Raw genomic sequence first — 21,598 nt, 5'->3', positions numbered from 1 at the left:
CGCCACAGCAGCCAGCGGTCCACCTTAAATCTGGGTTGGTGCGTACCACGTGACCATGTTCCTGGAAAGTTCCTGGAAACGCGCCGCCGTGTTTGTGTTGATCTCGGTTATCAGGCCGCGGTGGCGCGCCGTTCGGTTCTGACACTGTGCTTGGTTCGGACGCGTCGGTGCCACTCGTGCTCGCCGTGACTCAGATCGGTGTTTGCTTGGCTAAGAGCACGGCGCGGACCCACGGCGCGCGCCCCGCCTGTGCCGCTCGGGGAAAGGGGGCTGGAGGGGGGCGCGAGCCTCCGCGCGGGTGTGCATTCGATTCGGCTCGGATGCGGCATGGTTCGGTCCCGTTCAGCATAAAGCTGGGTCGGTCCGTCAGCATGCCGCTCCACGCGCCTCTGGTGAGTCCAGCCTGCAGGTAGCTCAGGGGGTTCTCGCACGCGCGCGGATGCGGACCTGCAGTAAACCCGGACCCGGGAATTCTGCGTCTTCGGGCTGCGCGCGCCCACATCGCGCGCACGCAACAGAGAGCCCGTTTATTTTGCTGACTTTCTCATCAGAACCACTGGCTGTTAGAGCTGACGCGCACGCGCCTCGTGCCGAATGTTCCGTCAGAACCGCAGACGGAACCGTTTCTGCTGGAGTCCGAACTTTTGTTTGTTTCCATGAAAGACAAAGACAGAAAAACGGGATTCCTCCTGAGTTCCGGTCAGATGACAGTAAAAACCAAACAAACGCAAAAGATCAGAAGATTCTCTGCCCTTTTCTTCGTTTCTCTCCGTCATTTTAGTTTCTTATAAATTTTTATTAAACGAAAAAAGTTTAAGAATTAAAAACGAATATTTCTAAAGTATCGAATCGTTACTATGATGAAGATGAGGAGGAGGAGGACAGTGGGAGGCGCGCGCGCCGTCAGCGGCGGGTTACTGAAGTAATGAAGTGGATCTTCTTCAGGTCTGAATCCAGACCGGACCCGGACCCGTCCCATGACCTGCCAGTCCTCCCAGACCATAGAGGGGGGGCCGCAGGAGGCCGACGGCGCCGCGGCGGCGGACACCGACCAGAACCGCATCGCCTCCGCCATGAAGGAGCTGCGGAGCACCGGTGAGGTTCTAGACTCAGCAGAAAACGGTTTCAGTAGAGCAGGAAAAACCTTTGTGACGTGAAAAACAAAAACATGGAGGGAAGGCGGGGTTACAGTCACCTCCACCTGTCTGACCACGCCCCTTTAGTCTGTACACCTCTGAGGTTCACTTGGGAGGAAAGACTGGTTCCAGTAAAACCGCTTTTTAGAGAAACTCCCACCAGTGGACAGTCCGGTCAGCTGTTGTGGAGATCTGATGGAGATCTAGAGGAGATCTGGAGGAGATCTGGAGGCTGCATTGAAGAAAACAAACTGAAGGTTCTGCTTCTTCATTCTGTTCTTGGAAGACGAGCAGGAAGACCTCCAGGTTCTGGTTCTGGGCCTCCATTCTGGACTCGGAGCCAAAAGCTGCGTTTACCGTCTGACGGCGGAGACGGGCCGGAGGTAAAACCGTTTCCGGCTGGTTTTCCTCTCTGTCTTTTTATTTCTTTTTGTTTGATTTGAATATTTTAATCTGAAAATATTTTGTTCAAAAAAGGAAAAATGAAATAATTTAGCTTCAGTCTCCAGACTACAGTCAGAATTGAACAGATCTTTTTTCAATAGAACCACAACATGTTCTGGTATCAGAACCTCAGAACAGTCCATGTTTACAGATGGAAACCAAATACCTGACGCCAACGCGTTAATGGCTTGTTAACGAATGATTAGAAAGAGATTTCTGGGTTGAATCTTTAATCTTTATTTAAAGGAAAGCCTGAACCTGTGTGGACTCTTGACATCTTCATCATCATCACCTATAGAGAAAACTGAAATATAAACAGGAACCAATCTTTCATTCGGCGAAACAGAAATTAAACCGATTAAAGAACCGATGCTCCGGCGTTGACGTTGTTTGAAGAACCGGAACTCTTCAACCGTAAATCCAGCAGATTCTGAAGCAGCTTTTCTTCAGAGTTCTTTCTGAGACCGGGTCCTGATCTGTGAGCGTTTCCTGCCGTGATCTCCAGTCTCCCACTCACCTGCTGCCTGATGACTGGGATCTAGAATATAACATACTTCTTCCTGTGTGTGCTTCTAGTTTGGGTGGTCCTACTCAGAACATTGCAGACTGAGACCTGAAGACAGGAACAAGCCCTGAACACCAGAGCTATAGAGACTCAGATCTACCACACCAGACAAGACCCAAGGTGTAGATCTACCACACCAGACAAGACCCAAGGTGTAGATCTACCACACCAGACAAGACCCAAGGTGTAGATCTACCACACCAGACAAGACCCAAGGTGTAGATCTACCACACCAGACAAGACCCAAGGTGTAGATCTACCACACCAGACAAGACCCAAGGTGTAGATCTACCACACCAGACAAGACCCAAGGTGTAGATCTACCACACCAGACAAGACCCACGATGTAGATCTACCACACCAGACAAGACCCAAGGTGTAGATCTACCACACCAGACAAGACCCAAGGTGTAGATCTACCACACCAGACAAGACCCAAGGTGTAGATCTACCACACCAGACAAGACCCAAGGTGTAGATCTACCACACCAGACAAGACCCAAGGTGTAGATCTACCACACCAGACAAGACCCAAGGTGTAGATCTACCACACCAGACAAGACCCAAGGTGTAGATCTACCACACCAGACAAGACCCACGATGTAGATCTACCACACCAGACAAGACCCAAGGTGTAGATCTACCACACCAGACAAGACCCAAGGTGTAGATCTACCACACCAGACAAGACCCAAGGTGTAGATCTACCACACCAGACAAGACCCAAGGAGTAGATCTACCACACCAGACAAGACCCAAGGTGTAGATCTACCACACCAGACAAGACCCAAGGAGTAGATCTACCACACCAGACAAGACCCAAGGAGTAGATCTACCACACCAGACAAGACCCAAGGTGTAGGCTGAGCAAAGAGGCGCCTGAAACAATCCAGCATAACTGCAGGGTGTAAGATGCTGGCAGGGAAAGCTTACATGGAGCGCCACAATCAAATGGCTGGAATAATATACAGGAACATGTGTGCAGAATATGAACTGGAAACCCCAAGGTCAAAATGGGAAACACCCCTGAAGGTGGTAGAGAATGAGAGGACAAAGATCCTGTGGGACTTCCAGATCCAGACTGATAGGATGGTAATGGAGAACCAACCAGACATTGTAGTGGTGGATAAAGAACAGAGGAAAGCCGTTGTGGTGGATGCGGCAGTGCCAAGCGATGGGAACATCAGGAAGAAGGAACATGAGAAACTGGAGAAATACCAGGGACTCAGAGAAAAACTGGAGAAAGCCTGGAAAGTGAAGGTGACAGTGGTGCCTGTGGTAATTGGAGCACTCGGGGCAGTAACCCCCAAGCTGGAGGAGTGGCTACAACAGATACCTGGAAAGACCTCAGACCTCTCAGTCCAGAAAAGAACAGGAACAGCTAAGATACTGCAGGACCCTCAAGCTCCCAGGCCTCTGGTAGAGGACCCCAGCTTGGAGGAGAAACCACCCACGGAGGGTGAGAAGAGAATCACATGAATACAGTCATCCCCAAGCTTTTCCAGACCACAGACTAGTTTAATGTCAGACGATATTTTCAGATCAGTTGGAGCAGCAGAAGTTTGTAAACGTTCTTTAGACAACTTGACGTACGTCAATAGAGTCAGAGACGAATTTACCTGCTAGAATTACAAAATAAAACATCATCAGTAACACAGAACAATGTCAGTTATGTTTTTTTTCTTTGTGGTTCGGTACCAAGTGAAACCCAGATTGCTACCAATCTGCATGTATGCCCTATATACAAAGTCCCACAGGTGGATTCTCTATCTGAGGTTTCTGCACCAAAGAAAACATCGCCTTCTGAGACGTAAAGCTCTATTTTCTCACAAAGCAGTCCAACTTAGTCACACAAGAATTCCTTTACAATTCCAGAGTTCATCCACAACCTTTTCCAGCACAGAACTACAGGATTTGAACAGGAAAGAACTGAGACTTTAAGACAAGAGAGACAAGAGGGCAAAAAGGCTGAAAGCCAGATGATGCAGATGCTGCAGACACCAGATGCTGCAGACGATGCAGATGCTGCAGACGATGCAGATGCTGCAGACACCAGATGCTGCAGACGATGCAGATGCTGCAGACACTAGAGATAGTAATAGACACTCAAAGTTCTTCCAATGTGTCCATCATTCATTCATTCTTGGTGATGGTAACTACTGATGTACCACAGCTGCCCTGGGGCAGACGGACAGAGGCGTGGCTGCTGGTACGGCCCCTATGACCATCAGTCAGTCCGTATCTCGGTTGACCGTGATCCAACCACTTCTTTCTACTTAGACTGCATCATTATCAATATTCACCAGTTCACACATCAAGCTAAAGACGATAACTTTTATGAAAGACATCCCAATCCCAAACCACCCCGAATGCTAACTGCTAGCGTAGAATTAGCTTCATCTATTGCGTAAGCATTACTTGTGTTGAACTCTTTAACACCTGAGCCGTCGCCAGTGACGTCAAAATAACACACACTCGGTTACGCAATCATTCCAGCTGATTGTGTTGCAGAGAAAAGCAGCCAAAAGAATGCCAACACTCGAGCTAAAGGGTTCATTGTTCACCCTCAATATAGCATTAGCTGCTACTTTAGCATTGGCTGTTGTTTTTGTATTAGCATTAGCCCCTGCTAAGCCCCTCATTTTAGCATGTTGCTCATGTCCTGCACCGTTCCTGTCCCTTTAGGTTGGTACTGGGGCAACTTGACTGCCAACGAGGCCAAAGCCATCCTGCAGGACTCCCCAGAGGGCACTTTTCTGCTGCGGGACAGCTCCCAGAGGGACTACCTCTTTACCATTTCTGCCATGACGTCAGCAGGTCCCACCAACTTACGGATCGAGTACAAACACGGAAAGTTCAAGCTGGACTCGGTGGTCCTGGTCAAGCCAAAGCTGCGGCAGTTTGACAGCGTGGTCCACCTGGTGGACTACTACGTTCAGCTGTCGAGGAGCACCGACAAGGCGGCATCAAACCCTCAGGCTGTGGCCACGGGGCCCAACGGCACGGTGCAGCTGCTGCTCACCAAACCCATGTACACCGCCATGCCATCGCTGCAGCATTTGTGCCGCATCGCAATCAACAGAAGGACGCAGCAGACGCACCACCTGCCCATTCCCAACAGGTTGAAGGACTTCCTGACCAACTACACCTACAACGTGTAGGAGACCATCCGCCGTGGCTCTGAACCGCCTTCGCCTCACCGCAGCTATGGCTTCATCCAAGTGTGGAAAGGCCTTCAGTTAAATGGGTTCTGTAGAATCAGAACCAGGTTTATGTGCTGCTGAACTGCAAAACAGAAGAAACAGACATGATTCTGTGTAAAACAAAGGTTTTTACTTCCAAATGACCCGCTCCTCCAGCAGCAGAACCATGGGAGGAGCCTATGACTGTCAGTCAGAACCCTGTGATGATACACAGCTTAGATTAAAAAGCTTTTATTTTACCAACAAAATGTTGTGGAAGGAGAAGTCCTGCTGTCCCTGAAGGCAGCACGTGAGGGGGGAGCCCTTTTATTTATCCTCCAGGCTCACCGCTAGGACTTTGGAGTTCTTGCTGTCTCTGTGAATTTGTGGAACGCAGGTTTCTCCCAGATCTAAGCTGTGATAATGAGAGGGGAGGTCTCATCCTCCGCCCTCAGGTGGATCCCAAACCCAGGTTCACGGTCGGTTCCGCCTTCACCACCACAGGTTTGACACGGCAAATCCACAGGTCATGCGTCTGCGTTCCTTCTGTCACTCATTCATCCTCAGTCTGAGCTGTGTCCCTCATGCTAATCGCTAGTCCATGCTAACTGCTAATGCTAACACTTCATCATCTGCTGGAACTGCACAGCAGAAGCTATTTAAGCTACAGCGGGGCCAAGCTTCCGAACCTGCAGGACGCCTGTGACCTTTAACCTTTCGCCCTTTTTGTACTGCTCATCTTGAGTCGGGTGGGGGGGGGTGCTCACTCCTTCATAAACCAAAGTCACTGTTTTCTAGATGATGGATGTTGTGGGACATTTGTGTTTTTGTGGTTTCATCAGAGATCCCAAACGTTCAGACCGTTTCATCCACGATTAAAAGGTTGGATTCCGTTGATGGTTGAGTTTCTTCAGCTTCAGACCTTCAGCGGGAGCAAAGAGGAGTCCTCTAGTTCGGAGGAACACTGCAGCAGCTCCATCGTCCTCCTGGAGGCACCCGCGCCTCCTGGACTTTGGAGGAGGTGCTGGGGCTGGCCTGCAGAGGTCCGCCTCTGGGTTTTGCTGAGGGAACAGTTGTAGAATCGCTCAGACCGCCGACAGCTCCCGTCTGAACCTCCGGGTGGACTGAACTTCATGACTCCACTGAAAGACCCTGCACCCCCCCCCCCCCCCCCCCCCAACACTGGAGTGGAGCCTTCTGATTGGTCCACAGCTGACCATGACCACGTGTGTTTGTGGCTCATCGATGTCTAAAACAAACAGACGTACTCCAGGTTGTTGACAGGCATCAGAACAGGGGAAGGGGTTTGACCCTTCTGGGCTTCTGTACATGTTGTTCCTGCAGGATTTCGTTTTGAGGCTCAAAGCCAATCAGGAGGTGGCGCACATCAAACACACAGCGGCTGTTGTTGTTCTGTGTTTATGTCATGTTTTCTTCTTTTGCTGTTGTTTACATGTTGCTGCTGTGACATCACAGATGTCCGATTGGCTCTTCGTCAGCTGGTCCAGATGAAGGCCGCCTCAGTTCCGTCTGGAGCATCGAGGTGACCTCAGACAGGTGGGAGGACGACTGATGGATTTGCTGCTGTAGCCTCAGTGAGTCACCTGAGGATCAATAATATTGATGAATGACAAAGCCATGGTTGTGCTGTTCATTCATTTCCTCTGGCATCTGTCTGAAGAGCTGCTCCGACTCGCCTTCCTGTGTCTCCGTGGTCACTTCCTGTTTGATCAGAAACACTTCCAGCTGCTCCAAAGCTCAGCGGGTCTCTGTGGTCGTCCTGGATTCACTTCTGATTCGAAGGACGCAAAAGTCCTTCAAACGCAGATCTGTCAGTCAAAACAGGAAACATTTGCCAGAAGAAACTCAAGACTCCGCCCACATTGCTAAGTGCTAATTGTAAATTAGGTTAACGTGTACAGTCTCACCATGAAACTATTCCAGCTTTGAGGACCCTGCAAGTAAAGATCTGTCAGCTGGGATTTCTGAACTGTGCTTCGGTAAAGACAGTAAAAACAACCCCCCCCCCCCCAGAAAGTACTCAGCACAAAAACTAGCATTTCTTTTAGTTCCACATCCTGATGAATCCAGGAAGTCCTGGTTTTCTTTTTCTAGGCAGCACAGCAGACACACTTAGGAGTTTCCCCGACTTAGTGCTAAAACAACCTGCTGCTTGGACTACCACAGTCCTCTGGAAAGAAAAGCGTCTTCCTTCCGCCGTGACAGACGGTCGCTGTACGACCTAATAATGAGCTTCAACATTTACAGAGGACGCAAACGGAGAGCTTTATGTCTTCAGCTGCCATGAGGAGAAAATGTCACACTGATGTTCAGCAGATGTTTCCCACCAGAGCAGTGAGTGAAGCTACAGGACTCTGTCACAATAGAACGCAGAACTGCATGATGGGAAAGCGGTCTGCTGGTTCCAATAATTGCTTTTATTAAAATAACTAACTCTGCAGTTGAACAAGGATGGATCCTGAATCCATTAGAAAAATTGATTCATTAAATAAACCCATTGATCCTATAAAAGAACTGGACTGAGTGACTCCTCCCCCCTGGCGTTCCAAACAGGAAGTGGCTCCAAGAAGCCAAAATCCCACATCTACAGAGAAATAAACAGCTGTTCCTCAGTCGTTCTATTGGTCAGGAGAACCGTTCTGGATCTGATACCTTTAACATCTTGACAATCCTCCATTTTTTCAGGATATTTTGTCTTTAGTTCAAGTTCTAAACTGACCAATCAGATGTCTCAAAGTGGGTGGAGCCTGCTGACCCCAACCTTCCAAACGTTTGACAGAATCTCCAGGGGCCTGTTTCAGAAAGGAGGTTTAGTGTAAACTCTGAGTATGTTAACCCTGAAATCAGGGAAACCCTGGGTTTTCCATTTCAGAATGGGAGGTTTGTTAAACCAGAGAAAGCAGAGTAAGTCAAACCCGTTTCTGAAAGAGAGGTAACTTATACTCGGAGTCAGTGTCCATGGTTACTTATGCTGTGAACCTAACCTGGTCGGGAGCAGGTTTTATTCTCTAAACTCAAGGTTTCTGCCGGTCCCCTCCCCTTTTTAAAGACGAAGCGGTATTTTTCACTTTAACCTTCATTGCCCACATTTCCGTCACACAGAGACGGTCTAAGTGACAAGAATGGCTTGTCCTTTTCTGGAGGACCCAATAGACGAGGAGGCTGCATTAATTCCTAGAGAATTACATTAACGTCGTGCGAGGATTTTGAGAAGACTCGATGTTTTGTCATTTCCCCAGACGTTTTTGTTTGAGCGTTACCGTTTTTCGTTGCAGTCAATCACATATATACAATGAAAACAACATTAGATATGTATTGCTATGTAGATGTTTCATATGTCAAATATTGTCAACATGCCTACATCCATGACATGCTCACATTTGACCTGATTGAATTATGTTTTTATACTTCATTTTTAGCTGCTGCCATGTTCTTTTAATTCCTGCAGGATTGAATCTACATGAAAATGAAATCAGGGACATTGAATTACATTAATGTACCAATTACTTTATGGAAACACAATTTGCTAGCACTGCTTACTTTCTTAATCCCATATAAACCACTTGATCAATACAAGGGTAGACAAAAGGTCACTTTTAAAAACACAATTGCATGTATTAATATTAAACTGACCAACGTTTGCAAGAGGGGAAGGTTAACAAAAAAGTCCTCTAAACATTACCGACGTCAAATGCATTTTCCCCCAGATTGGTTCTGTACACTATGCAGCATTTCATGCAATTACACCAGGAATAACACTTCAAAAGTAAACCTAAATATCACCATTTTTTATTTCACACCTTACGCTATTTAAAAAGTTATTACAGCCAATATTTTATAACAATGATTTAAATGCAAACTTAGGCATAAACTTGAGCAGCTATGTTTTGTAACTGGGGTGTAACTGTCTCTGTTTTGCAGATGCAGCGGTGTTGCTTTTCTTCTGGAATATGTGCTCATATTCACTGTAACTCTGCAGCAGCACGTCAAGTTCAGCTGGAGAAAAATATGCAGACCTCTTTTTTTCACGGTTGCCATGGTGACTCGTAATATCTGCGCTCCATTGATAATGGCTTCTTATAGTCGCGGTGCGCACGCCTAACTCTGAATCAGTCCACTCAGAGTTGATTGATCTAACTCCGATCAGCTGCTCTGAAACAGAAAACTCAGAGTTGTTAATCTCTCGATTGACCAACTCAGAGTTCAGGTTTAACCTCAGAGTTGGTTGAACCTCCTTTCTGAAACAGGCCCCTGAGCCCACTTTCAGTGTGGACTTTAAACATGCTCAATTCTGATTGGAGAAAGTGGTTGCCATGGAAACGTGTTCTCAAACTGACTCAGACCAATCACTGCTTATTGAAGTCGTCTGGCTCCAAATGGCGGCGTCCGCATTCCAAAAAAATGGCGACTCCATCTCCTTCCTTTGGCCGGAGCCAAACATCAAAGTTTGGCCACAGTTTTCTGTGGGTGATGTCACTCCGTCCAGTTCTGTCATTCAGTCGCTGTATGAAGATATTTTAGACTTCTGGAAAGTTCTGGTCTCCAGTTTCTTTCCTGGAGCAGGTCGGCTGGTAAACATTTGTTGTCTTGTTCTTCGTTTTTTTATTTTCAAGCTTTGTGCTCGGTAAACAACGGCTGATTGGATGTTGAACTCTTTGAAAAAAGGAAAGGTTTGGGGACTCACAACAGGGGATCCGGTCCTTTCCTCACAGGGGATCCGGTCCTCTCCTCACAGGGGATCCGGTCCTTTCCTCACAGGGGATCCGGTCCTCTCCTCACAGGGGATCCGGTCCTCTCCTCACAGGGGATCCGGTTCTCTCCTCTTCGTTCTGCAGGGTTCATCCTGGAACCAAGATGGATCATATTGGATGTAAAGCAGGATCATCTGTTATTAGTTGTTATTTTTGTGGTCAATGTGAAAACAAGCAAAGTAATATTAACAGATTATTGTTACGACCCTGCTGGTGCTGTCTGTGCCCCATCCACCCACGCCCCGGACAGTCTCAGGGGGGAAGAGTTAGGCAGAGAATCAAAGTCTCCTTTTCAGCATCAACGTCCATCTATTCGAACACACACAAACAGCATGGAAGGGGCTTGTGTTCCCAGCATTCTCACTCATGGTTTTCACAACAAGATTCCCCACTTCCTATGAGTCTTGGGGGCAGAAGGCGGGGCTTTCCCTCAGGTCGCTACATTATATTCACAGATTATATTTACAGCACTACGCAGGTTTTTATCCAAAAACATAAAGATTTATATCTGATCAAGGAGGAAAACTCGACTTATCTCCAAATGATCGTTTGGGTAGATTTGAATAAAGAGCTCAACTTTTCCTTTTTGACGTCACTATGACGTCATTTTAATCAAATGACCGTTTTGCAATTGTTCAATAAAAAATAAATATATAAAAATAAATAAATAAATCTAAATTGGAATTGTTGAATGCGGACATTTCTGTTCTACAACTTCAGTTCCGGTGTAGGTACCGGATGTTCTCGGGTTGCCGGATGTTCTCGGGGTCCTTCAGGGTCCTTCCAATGAGTTATATCACTAGAGGAGACATCACGTGGTTCCTCATGGGAGGAGAGCACCGCCATCTTGGTGAGGTCAAGTTTTGAAGCCCAAACCACTTTTATAACATTTAATAAAGAGCTCTGTTTTTGCTTTCAATCACTTCATTATATGAAAAAGAAGAATGGCTTGAAATTGCTTAGTTTTGTTCAGAAATACAAACTTCACGAGTACCCCTAACTTAACTAGTATTAGACTACTTAGATTTTTTCTATGTTCCTTTATTTTATTTTACTTATGTTTTTATTTATTTGTGTGTTATGTTCATTGTTTCTTTTTTCCCCTCTATTCTTTATTTTCTATGTTAATATGTTATGTTTGGCAATGGTGACTGATCTTCGAGGCAATATTGATTACATCGTTATTGTTCGTTGTTAACGTTAATGTCATTGTTAATGTATGATACCGCAATTGTCAATAAAGTTTTTAAAAAACTTAGCGACGTTAACTCATTGGTCGTGGCAACTTACAGCCAATCAAATAGTGTGACGTCATCATTGGTCGAAGGACCCCGAAGGACCCCGAGAACATCCGGCAACCCGAGAACATCCGGTACCCACACCGGTTTTGTTGTTTCCAGTCGGGCACAATAACATGGACGGACAATGACTAACTGGACCGGTTAGTTGGAGCTGGCCGCAGCGACGGACCCAGCACGGGTGTGGTTCGGGTTCGGATGGATCCCGCGCACAAAGCTGTGCTCCGGAAGCTCCGCGCGGAACTCTGCAGCCAGTTGATGGTCAGCGAATCCATAGTTCCGGTTCTGTTTCAGGAGGGCGTGCTGACCCATGCGCACGTAGAGGACATCGAATCGGAACCGACCGACACGAGAAAGAGCCAGAAGCTGCTGGACATCCTCCCGAACCGCGGGCCGCGAGCTTTCCCCGCCTTCATGCAGTCTTTGGCGGACTTCAGCTGGATCCGGGACCGGCTGGTGCACGAGCTGAGGACCGAACCGGAACCAAGAGCCGCAGGTGCGAGTGGAGTACACTTGGGAGCGGTGTGGTACCATAACCAGGGAGGAAGAGGAGGATGAGTTTAGAGCACCACTACTGTTCAGTGGTGTGATGATGACGTCAGAGAAATGGTGACAGTCAGCAGGTTTCATGATGCAAATCTGTTCGGTTTCAATCATTTCATGTCATAAAAATGAGAATCTCTGCGGCTCAAACTTAGACATATGAAAGTCCAATAAATGAAGATGGAAAAACATTTAATTGAATTGGAGTAAAATGACATTCAGTTAGATAAATATGGAAATTTGAGTTGTAAAAAAATATTGAGTTGTTACCAATTGAAATAATTAATTTAAGTTGGATAATTTTATAATTTATATACATATATATATATATATATATATATATATATATATATATATATATATATATATGTATATATATATATATATATATATATATATATATGTATATATATATATATGTATTTATGCGTCAAAAGGAAAATGGAAATGAGATCAGAAACTCGTGCGTTTACTTTGTCTGTTCTACTCCAAGCAGAAACTCTTTCTTTGCTGATGATGCAGCCGTGTTACTTTTTTGATGGTCGTATAATCTTCATACGCCGTCATTTAAATCTCCGACTCCGTCTCACTGAAGTATAGCGCTCTCTTTGGTTCTCCACGCGTTTCCATGGTGACTCCAGAAATATGTGATCTATTGAAAATGTCTTCATGTACCTGGGGCCTGTTTCAGAAAGGAGGTTCAACCAACTCTGAGGTTAAACCTGAACTCTGAGTTGGTCAATCGAGAGATTAACAACTCTGAGTTTTCTGTTTCAGAGAAGCTGATCGGAGTTAGATCAATCAATTCTGAGTGGACTAATTCAGAGTTAAGCGTGCGCACCGCGACTATAAGAAGCCATTATCAATGGAGCGCAGATATTACGAGTCACCATGGCAACCGTGAAAAAAAGAGGTCTGCGTATTTTTCTCCAGCTGAACTTGACGTGCTGCTGCAGAGTTACAGTGAATATGAGCACATGTTCCAGAAGAAAAGCAACACCGCTGCATCTGCAAAACAGAGACAGTTAGCGTGGAAAACATAGCTGCTCAAGTTTATGCCTAAGTTTGCATTTAAATCATTGTTATAAAATATTGGCTGTAATAACTTTTTAAATAGCGTAAGGTGTGAAATAAAAAATGGTGATATTTAGGTTTACTTTTGAAGTGTTATTCCTGGTGTAATTGCATGAAATGCTGCATAGTGTACAGAACCAATCTGGGGGAAAAATGCATTTAACGTCAGTAATGTTTAGAGGACTTTTTTGTTAACCTTCCCCTCTTGCAAACGTTGGTCAGTTTAATATTAATACATGCAATTGTGTTTTTAAAAGTGACCTTTTGTCTACCCTTGTATTGATCAAGTGGTTTATATGGGATTAAGAAAGTAAGCAGTGCTAGCAAATTGTGTTTCCATAAAGTAATTGGTACATTAATGTAATTCAATGTCCCTGATTTCATTTTCATGTAGATTCAATCCTGCAGGAATTAAAAGAACATGGCAGCAGTTAAAAATGAAGTATAAAAACATAATTCAATCAGGTCAAAGTTGAGCATGTCATGGATGTAGGCATGTTGACAATATTTGACATATGAAACATCTACATAGCAATATCTAATGTTGTTTTCATTGTATATATGTAATTGACTGCAACGAAAAACGGTAACGCTCAAACAAAAACGTCTGGGGAAATGACAAAACATCGAGTCTTCTCAAAATCCTCGCACGACGTTAATGTAATTCTCTAGGAATTAATGCAGCCTCCTCGTCTATTGGGTCCTCCAGAAAAGGACAAGCCATTCTTGTCACTTAGACCGTCTCTGTGTGACGGAAATGTGGGCAATGAAGGTTAAAGTGAAAAATACCGCTTCGTCTTTAAAAAGGGGAGGGGACCGGCAGAAACCTTGAGTTTAGAGAATAAAACCTGCTCCCGACCAGGTTAGGTTCACAGCATAAGTAACCATGGACACTGACTCCGAGTATAAGTTACCTCTCTTTCAGAAACGGGTTTGACTTACTCTGATTACTCTGGTTTAACAAACCTCCCATTCTGAAACGGAAAACCCAGGGTTTCCCTGATTTCAGGGTTAACATACTCAGAGTTTACACTAAACCTCCTTTCTGAAACAGGCCCCTGCTGTGCACGTGCGTTAACCCAGGGTTACCAAGTGGAGCGTGATTACGCCAACTCATATCCGGTCTTTTGTAACCGACATACCCAGAGTAAGCAAGTTCAGGCGGATTTCAGCCAGAGTTCAGGCTTAAAGTCAGGCTAGTTTAAACATGCTTCCTGGAATACCCCCCCGTTCGGGGTCATGGGACTAGTGCTGACGTCACATGACGTGTCAGACAGTGATTGGTCTGTAAATGACCATACTACCAAATGTGACGGTGTGGCAGCGTCAGCTGGCGGTGCTTTCCACCCTGTTATTTATTTTATGTTTTAATGTCTAAGACTGACTCCTGCTATGTTACCTGGGAGGTAATGAAGGGCAACGCCCAATAGGAGGGGCTTATCATTCAAAAGGGAGCATCACAGGAAGTGAAAAGGGAGAGTTGGAGGGTGTCATGTGCTGATGTGGCCCCGCGTGGAGCGGTTTAGTGATGGCTTCTTGTAATAAAGAACACATAAAATAACTAACAGGGTGGAAAGCACCGCCAGCTGACGCTGCCACACCGTCACACCATAGAAGAAGAAATCCAGCGGTCCGTTGTAAACAAGCGGAGCGCCGACACAGAGCGAGATTATCTTCTAAACTTTTATTATTGTTAGGATTGTTATTAAGTGCATTTGCAGATGAACAGACTGCAGTCAGAACCCTCTGGACCGCACACTGTACCAAAGCACCGTCCCCGCCTGCAAACACGAAGCTACGAGACTCCAGCTGGGTCACATGATCCGAGCCCGGGAACCTCCTGAGGCGGGCTGAGACGTGGTTCTTCATCAGAGAACGGACTGGACTTTGAATCAGTCCTGAATCGGGTCAGGACAGTCACTTCACCATGAGCCCACAGGCTGCTGATTGTAGTGGGCGGAGCCTACACAACTCTCACTTTGACCCGCCCAATCAGCGTGTTTGGAACATTAGGTGGGCGGGGTTAATTCCCATCAGTGTCAGAACCAACCTGGTTTTAGACACATCTGTGTAGAGGAAATGTAAAGCATTGAGCAAATGTTCTGCTGAGTTCTGACTGGAAGGTTCTGTTTGCAGACGCCTGTGGCCTCTCGGACTCGGTTCTGGAGAGGGTTCTGTCGGATCAGGAGCTGTGCCGGCTGTCATTCCGCCTCGGAGCCGAGTGGGAGGCGATGCTGATGGATCTGGGTCTGCCAGCAGAGGCCGTGTTCCGGTGCCGCTCCGATCACAGTCTGAGCACCCAGGCGGCGGCGCTGTCCGGACTGGTTCTGTGGAGACGGTCCGGAGGGAGGAGCGCCACGGCGAGGAGGCTGCTGCAGAGCCTGCAGGCCGCCGGCGTGCACGAGTCGGTGCTGGGGGAGGTTCTGACGCCACCCAGCAGCTGACCTCGGAAACTGCTCCAGAACCGGCCAAAGCCCAAAGAACCTCACCGGGAAGCGGGCCAGGTCACATGACCAAACGGATCGGGATCAGCCCAAGTTCTGACTCTCTAGAGAACCGACTAAAGGTCCAGATCCGGGTTCTGATTCTGGTCCTGACCCACTATGGTGTGAGGAGGAACCAAAGCTCTGCTTTGAATAAAACTTTATTAGTTTGACTTCAGCTGACACCCCCCCCCCCCCACCGCGGATGGTTTGATCATCAGCTGAAACTGAAGGGTTCGTTAGACTGCGATGCCCCGCCCACTAGCCCAGGTTGCGTTTTTAAGGTGGACTGAAGCGATCCTCCGCAGGGAGGGGGTCTGGTTCTTAGGTTTAAATTCAGGAAAACATCCGGATCCTTTGGGAGATTCTAAATGTATGACTGTCAGCAAAACGACTGAAATCTGAGCTGAACTTTGGTTTCTAGTGAAACATTTTTGGTTTCATATTCCTAAAAGAGTCAGCAGATCGACGTCAGAACCGGGTCTGAAGCTCTCTGCTGCCCCCTACCGGGCATCTGTAATCCCGGTTCTAAACGAAACCGGGACTTTGACTCAGAAGGAGACCGAAAAGATCTGATGGAAGAATTCTAATGAGAAACGGACCAAGAAAAAATAAATATTCATTCAAAAGTGAAGGAATAAAAGTTTAAAAACGGAAATCTCTTCATTTACTAAACATCTGAGCTTTCTACTGCCTTAAAGCCCCCTGCCTGGGGGCAGCACGGCTCCGGCGTGTTCTGCAGCACCGGAACCGGTGAAAACAACAAATAGAACAAACATGTATGACAGGAACAACAGTCATAACGAGAACCTCGGGGAGGGTTCATGTTTTACAAAAGAAAGATTACAGAAACAGATTACTATGCATTGAAAATATTCAAAGACAGTTTTCATAAATATGTTTGGCCTTTTTGTTAAAGCTACTGGAAATAGTATGTAAATAAGATCCTAATTCTTTAATTATTACAGGGAAAAACCTCCGTGACGTCATGCGCGTCGCCATAACGCTCTGGGCTTCGGTCCGGACTTTGACAGACCTGCGCGCATCCGACGGGTCAACCTTGTGGCGCTTTGCGCGCGCAGGTGTCGTCCGGGTATTTTAATTCAGGGGGCGGAGTTTTCCTGACGTGGAAACATCCGGATTCCTCGAAGTTGTGCGCGCGCACTGAGTTGTGTTGGAGCTCGTTCGGGTCGGCGCGCTTCGTGGTACACCGCGAGTGATCGACCGCTCCTCCCCCCTGTCCGGAAGTGTGACGCTGCTCCGGTATTCACCTGTAAGTCGGGTAATGACGTCATAAACCAGGAAAGAGTGTCCGTCCGCGAGCTGTTGGTAGCGTCGCGAGCCGGTGGTGGGCATGGCCGCGTGCGCGGAGCAGCTGGCAGACATAGGTGAGTTTACCTGGGGGTCACGTGACGCGCTCTCCGCAGGACTTCTGGATTGTGTCGGTGGGGGGAGGGGTTCTAGTCTGACAGTTGGACCTACAGGTCTACGGTTCCGGTTCTGTCCTGGAGGTCCGGCTCCCAGAGGAGCAGGAAATGCCAGCGAGCAGAGGCGGAACGGCCCTGATAGTGTCTCCATCCGGACCGGGCCGGGCTCCTTCCTGTGGCGGCCCCCCTGATCCTCAGAAACATGACGTCACTCCTCATCTCCACAGAACTTCAGAGGGAGGAGGAGGAGCAGAGGAAGGTTCCCATCACTGCGGATGACCCGTCCAACCCGTTCTACGATGTGGCTCGGCACGGCATCATCCAGGTGTCAGGTCAGGACGGGTCAGAACCCTCCCAGCTGCTGGGCTTTTATTGTTCTGGTCGGGTACAGGAGGGAGCGTGGTCCTCACGGCTTCATCAGAACATCCTGACCTTTGACCTGCTGTCAACCCTCTGAGTGTTGTATCATAAGTTCCTAAAAAACCTGGTTGATGTTTGACGCCCATCGCCGTGGTAACAACAGGAAGCTGGAAGCTCCTCCCCCAACCCTTTTGTGCAGCTTCAGAGGAGCACCTCCTTCAGCTGAAGCAGTCTGACCTCCTCTGCTCCTCCTCCTCCTCAGGAGACGACCTTTTCGGCAGGAAACAGATCGTCTTCAGCAGCTGCCGACTCCCTCCGTCCCACCAGCTGGACCACCGCCGCCTGCTCCAGTACGCCTCCTCCTGTCTGTGGCTCCACCTCCTTCTCCTGCAGCTGGCTTCTACGCTGTTCTCCTGCTGTCTGTTGCTCCTCGTCCTCCTCCTCCTTTCTGAAGCTCCTCCTCCTCATCGTTTCCATGCTGTTCTACTCCTTCAGGTTCCTGAAGTTCACGTTGGACCAGTACGTGGAGATGGACTACATCCTGGTCTACTTCCACTGCGGCCTGAGGAGCAGCAACAAGCCGTCAGTCAAATGGCTGAGGGAGGCGTACGGCGAGTTTGACAGGAAGTACGTTGGACTGACCTTCATTGCTTCTCGTCTTCGCCGCGCTGCCACCTGAAAACTGGGAGGAGGTTCCACTTCCCCCAAAACCCTGCAGGTTCTTCGCTAACCTTCTTTTCCTGACGGGGCTGCTTCAGAACCAGAACATTCTGTTTCTCAAGGTCTGAGCTTTTACTAACATGATCCTCACATGTTCCTTACGTGTTCCATGTTCTACATGTGTTCTCTGCATGCTATGGATTTTCCTCACGTGTTCCCCACAGTTTCTTCACATGTTCTTCACATGTTCTCTACACAGTCCAGCAGCTGTGGTGTTCTTGCATTTTCAGGTACAAGAAGAACCTGAAGGCTTTGTACGTGGTCCATCCCACCAACTTTATCCGGATTGTGTGGAATATCTTCAAACCTCTGATCAGGTACAGCCTCACCTGAAGCTGAAGCTGAAGCGGACTGCACCTGTTCTCACCTGTTCTCACCTGTTCTCACCTGTTCTCTCTGCTTTATGATTCAGCCGCAAGTTTGGGAAGAAGCTAAAGTACGTGAATTACCTGGACGAGCTGCGAGAACACCTGAACTACGAGCAGCTCTTCATTCCCGCAGACGTTCTCAGGTGGCTCCTGCAGTTCTTCCTCCTCTGGTTCCTCCTCTGGTTCCTCCACCCGGTTCCTCCTCCCGGTTTCTCCTCCCGGTTCCTCCTCCCGCTTCCTCCTCCCGGTTTCTCCTCCCGGTTCCTCCTCCGGTTCCTCCTCCGGTTCCTCCCCCCCGGATCCTCCTCTCGGTTCCTCCTCTGGTTCCTCCACCCGGTTCCTCCTCCCGGTTCCTCCCCCGGTTCCTCCCCCGCTTCCTCCTCCCGGTTCCTCCACCCGGTTCCTCGTCTGGTTCCTCCCCCGGTTCCTCCTCCCGGTTCCTCCTCTGGTTCCTCCTCCCGGTTCCTCCCCCCGGTTCCTCCCCCCGGTTCCTCCACCCGGTTCCTCCTCTGGTTCCTCCCCCGGTTCCTCCTCCCGGTTCCTCCTCCCGGTTCCTCCTCCCGGTTTCTCCTCCCGGTTCCTCCTCCCGGTTCCTCCCCCGGTTCCTCCTCCCGGTTCCTCCACCCGGTTCCTCGTCTGGTTCCTCCCCCGGTTCCTCCTCCCGGTTCCTCCTCCCGGTTCCTCCTCCCGGTTCCTCCCCCCGGTTCCTCCCCCCGGTTCCTCCTCCCGGTTCCTCCCCCCGGTTCCTCCCCCCGGTTCCTCCACCCGGTTCCTCCCCCCGGTTCCTCCACCCGGTTCCTCCTCTGGTTCCTCCCCCGGTTCCTCCTCCGGTTCCTCCTCCCGGTTCCTCCACCCGGTTCCTCCCCCGGTTCCTCCTCCCGGTTCCTCCTCCCGGTTCCTCCTCCCGGTTCCTCCTCCCGGTTCCTCCTCCGGTTCCTCCTCCCGGTTCCTCCACCCGGTTCCTCCCCCGGTTCCTCCTCCCGGTTCCTCCTCCCGGTTCCTCCTCTGGTTCCTCCCCCGGTTCCTCCTCCTGGTTCTTCCCCCGGTTCCTCCTCCTGGTTCCTCCTCCCGGTTCCTCCTCCGGATCCTCCCCCCGGTTCCTCCACCCGGTTCCTCCTCTGGTTCCTCCTCTGGTTCCTCCTCTGGTTCCTCCTCCCGGTTCCTCCTCCCGGTTCCTCCTCCGGTTCCTCCTCCCGGATCCTCCGCCCGGATCCTCCGCCCGGATCCTCCCCCCGGTTCCTCCTCTGGTTCCTCCCCCGGTTCCTCCTCCCGGTTCCTCCTCTGGTTCCTCCTCTGGTTCCTCCCCCGGTTCCTCCTTTGGTTCCTCCTCTGGCTCCTCCCCCGGTTGTTCCTCCAGGTTCCTCCCCTGAAGCCGCCGCTCCTCTTCCTGACCTGTTTTCTGCTTTCAGACACGATGAGAAGCTGCGAGCGGCTCAGAGCGACGCCCCGCCCCCTGCAGCACGGACGCCCCCGCCTCGCCCCCCCCTGCCCACGCAGCAGTTTGGAGTCACCCTGCATTAGTGAGTGCCCCCCTCTCCCTCCCCCCTGTGGTTTCTCCCTGTCAGCTGACCAGACGTTTCTCGTCAGCATCAGGGAGCGGAGCGGCGGCGCCCTCATCCCCCCGGTCATGGCGCAGACCATCGACTACCTGAAGCTGAAAGGTGAGTCAGCATTGCTCTTGGAGAAGCTCCGCCCCCTGTGCTTGGGAGACGCTGGTCCGTCTGCAGCGTCTTCTGCTTGCAGGTCTGAGGACTGAAGGCATCTTCAGACGTTCGGTTCAGGTCCAGATCATCAAGGACGTCCAAAAACTCTACAACCAGGGTGAGTGGCGCTGCAAGGGGCGGGACATCTTCAGGTGAAGAGGTGGTTGTAGTCATGGTTCCTCTTGTCAGGGAAACCTGTGGACTTTGACGTCTACCAGAACGTCCACGTTCCCGCCGTCATCCTCAAGTCCTTCCTCAGAGAGCTGCCAGAACCGCTGCTGACCTTCAGAGTCTACAATCAGGTCCAGGAGATCCTGGGTGAGTCCTGCCGCCGCTTTGGGCCGCGCCGCCCCAGGAGGTCCAGGTCCTGACTCTGAATGCCTCCTCAGGTGTGGAAAGCAGCCTCAGAGTGTCCCGGTGCAAACAGGTGGTGGAGGGTCTGCCTGAGCACAACTTCACCGTTCTGAAGTTCCTGCTGGGTTTCCTGCACACGGTAGGTCCCGGTCCGGTTCTCGGTCGTGACGACATCAGCTTGAGCCCATGAAAATATTGAGGAAGAACTCTCCAGAAAAGTCCTTCTAGGTCGGATAGTGAAGCATTTTGAAAGTCTATCAGACCCTCAAAGACGCTTTTGCTGGTCACATGACTGTCTCCCAGGAAACGCAGAGACCACGCCCATCATCAGCTGCTCTGATTGGCCGTCATCCCCACAGGGTTTGGGTTTTGGTTCCAGAGCAGGACCTCTTTAACCGGTTCAGCCACGTCCACATCCTTCCGACCACAAACCTCTTCAACCGTTGACGTGGAGAAAACGTAATCGACTCGAGTCTGATGATTCTGTCGCCGACCGCCTCCTTCCTCCCCCTTAGAATCAGCTGACGGTCAGGGCGTTGTCTGGCTGTCGCCAGCGGCGTGTCGGGCGTTAAAGGGTTAACCACGATAAGGTTCCGGTCGACTATTCCACAGCCAGAAATGGTTCAGAGGGCGGGGCTTGTGCAGGGACTGGATGAAACAGTGGGTGGGGGTCATAGAGGAGGGAGTGTGGTGAGGGCTGTGGTGGAGTGTCTGCTCATTCTCCTGATGTCTGATCTCAGGTGACCCAGGAGATTATCTTCAACAAGATGAGCGCCTCCAACCTGGCGTGCGTGTTCGGCGTGAACCTGGTGTGGCCGCGGCACGGCTCCATCTCTCTGAGCGCGCTCACACCCATCAACATCTTTACGGAGATCCTGATCGAGCACTTCCCGGCCGTGTTCGGGTCCGAAGACGGCCGGGAAGTGCTCCGAACACGGCCCGGATGAAACCAGGAGGTCCCACCCCCAAAGAAACGTCTCCTGTGCAGAAGCAGCTTTCAGTTTGCATGAAATGTTTTGGTAATAAAGTTTGAAAAGCTATGAATCTGGCTGTTCTGGTTTCCATGGAGACGAAATGACATCAAACACGTGGTCACGGGGGGGACAACATGGCCGGACTTTGTGCCCTGGAGTCCGGATCCAGAACAGGATCCACTGGTTTGGGGTCTT

The 21,598-nt window shown here is 49.5% G+C and overlaps 3 protein-coding genes and 2 long non-coding RNA genes across 11 annotated transcripts; 4 read left to right on the top strand and 1 right to left on the bottom strand.

Annotated features, from left to right (window-relative positions):
- Positions 1-63: 63 nt before the first annotated feature.
- Positions 64-6,222, top strand: socs2 (suppressor of cytokine signaling 2). Of its 3 annotated transcripts, XM_078942121.1 has the most exons (5): positions 100-392; positions 946-1,095; positions 1,423-1,519; positions 2,157-3,604; positions 4,831-6,222. In XM_078942121.1, the coding sequence occupies exons 4-5, from the start codon at positions 3,058-3,060 to the stop codon at positions 5,304-5,306; spliced, it is 1,023 nt and encodes a 340-aa protein (XP_078798247.1). In that variant the 5' UTR covers positions 100-392; positions 946-1,095; positions 1,423-1,519; positions 2,157-3,057; the 3' UTR covers positions 5,307-6,222. The 3 variants fall into 3 exon arrangements, with proteins under 3 accessions (XP_023808124.1, XP_078798246.1, XP_078798247.1); XM_078942120.1 differs by lacking the exon at positions 1,423-1,519 and having other exon boundaries at positions 93-392; XM_023952356.2 differs by lacking the exons at positions 1,423-1,519; positions 2,157-3,604 and having other exon boundaries at positions 64-392.
- On the bottom strand, positions 5,564-11,530 carry LOC110013716 (uncharacterized). 2 transcript variants are annotated; one of them, XR_013653757.1, is made up of 5 exons: positions 11,390-11,530; positions 10,306-10,408; positions 10,033-10,191; positions 7,025-7,156; positions 5,564-6,931 (listed from the first exon to the last, which is right to left on the bottom strand). It is a non-coding gene; the product is annotated as an uncharacterized LOC110013716 (long non-coding RNA). The 2 variants fall into 2 exon arrangements; XR_002288862.2 differs by lacking the exon at positions 11,390-11,530 and having other exon boundaries at positions 10,306-10,442.
- On the top strand, positions 6,564-7,854 carry LOC144989515 (uncharacterized). Its single transcript, XR_013653756.1, has 3 exons — positions 6,564-6,704; positions 6,804-6,922; positions 7,009-7,854. It is a non-coding gene; the product is annotated as an uncharacterized LOC144989515 (long non-coding RNA).
- Positions 11,518-16,155, top strand: cradd (CARD and death domain containing adaptor protein). The gene is made up of 2 exons (XM_004084789.5): positions 11,518-11,893; positions 15,151-16,155. Exons 1-2 carry the CDS (start codon positions 11,596-11,598, stop codon positions 15,456-15,458), a joined length of 606 nt encoding a protein of 201 aa, XP_004084837.1. The 5' UTR covers positions 11,518-11,595; the 3' UTR covers positions 15,459-16,155.
- Positions 16,156-16,658: 503 nt separating this feature from the next.
- Positions 16,659-21,473, top strand: LOC101163873 (rho GTPase-activating protein 8). Of its 4 annotated transcripts, XM_004084786.4 has the most exons (12): positions 16,659-16,885; positions 17,152-17,256; positions 17,547-17,634; positions 17,780-17,911; positions 18,235-18,321; positions 18,417-18,515; positions 19,782-19,892; positions 19,960-20,033; positions 20,116-20,193; positions 20,265-20,393; positions 20,465-20,568; positions 21,170-21,473. In XM_004084786.4, exons 1-12 carry the CDS (start codon positions 16,852-16,854, stop codon positions 21,374-21,376), a joined length of 1,248 nt encoding a protein of 415 aa, XP_004084834.1. In that variant the 5' UTR covers positions 16,659-16,851; the 3' UTR covers positions 21,377-21,473. The 4 variants fall into 4 exon arrangements, 3 of the variants coding, with proteins under 3 accessions (XP_004084834.1, XP_078798229.1, XP_078798228.1); XM_078942103.1 differs by having other exon boundaries at positions 16,846-16,885; positions 17,547-17,911; XM_078942102.1 differs by having other exon boundaries at positions 16,846-16,885; positions 17,547-17,911; positions 18,417-19,892.
- The last annotated feature ends 125 nt before the right edge of the window (positions 21,474-21,598 follow it).

The sequence above is a fragment of the Oryzias latipes genome, chromosome 23 (assembly GCF_053564925.1).
Source record: "Oryzias latipes strain Hd-rR chromosome 23, Olatipes_Hd-rR_3.1".
Classification (NCBI taxonomy): domain Eukaryota; kingdom Metazoa; phylum Chordata; class Actinopteri; order Beloniformes; family Adrianichthyidae; genus Oryzias; species Oryzias latipes.
Note: the sequence above shows the minus strand (reverse complement) of the source record. Positions and strands in the feature narration are given on the sequence as shown.

What these genes read in the sequence shown, in the direction of transcription:
- cradd (XM_004084789.5), top strand. Translation starts at nt 11,596, where the DNA reads ATGGATCCCGCGCACAAAGCTGTGCTCCGGAAGCTCCGCGCGGAACTC. An exon ending in ACCGGAACCAAGAGCCGCAG is followed by an intron (nt 11,894 to 15,150) that starts GTGCGAGTGGAG and finishes TTCTGTTTGCAG; the next exon opens with ACGCCTGTGGCCTCTCGGAC.
- LOC101163873 (XM_078942102.1), top strand. Translation starts at nt 17,200, where the DNA reads ATGACCCGTCCAACCCGTTCTACGATGTGGCTCGGCACGGCATCATCC. An exon ending in CGGCATCATCCAGGTGTCAG is followed by an intron (nt 17,257 to 17,546) that starts GTCAGGACGGGT and finishes CCTCCTCCTCAG; the next exon opens with GAGACGACCTTTTCGGCAGG. An exon ending in CCAAAAACTCTACAACCAGG is followed by an intron (nt 20,194 to 20,264) that starts GTGAGTGGCGCT and finishes TCCTCTTGTCAG; the next exon opens with GGAAACCTGTGGACTTTGAC.
- socs2 (XM_078942120.1), top strand. Translation starts at nt 3,058, where the DNA reads ATGCTGGCAGGGAAAGCTTACATGGAGCGCCACAATCAAATGGCTGGA. An exon ending in GGAGAAACCACCCACGGAGG is followed by an intron (nt 3,605 to 4,830) that starts GTGAGAAGAGAA and finishes CTGTCCCTTTAG; the next exon opens with GTTGGTACTGGGGCAACTTG.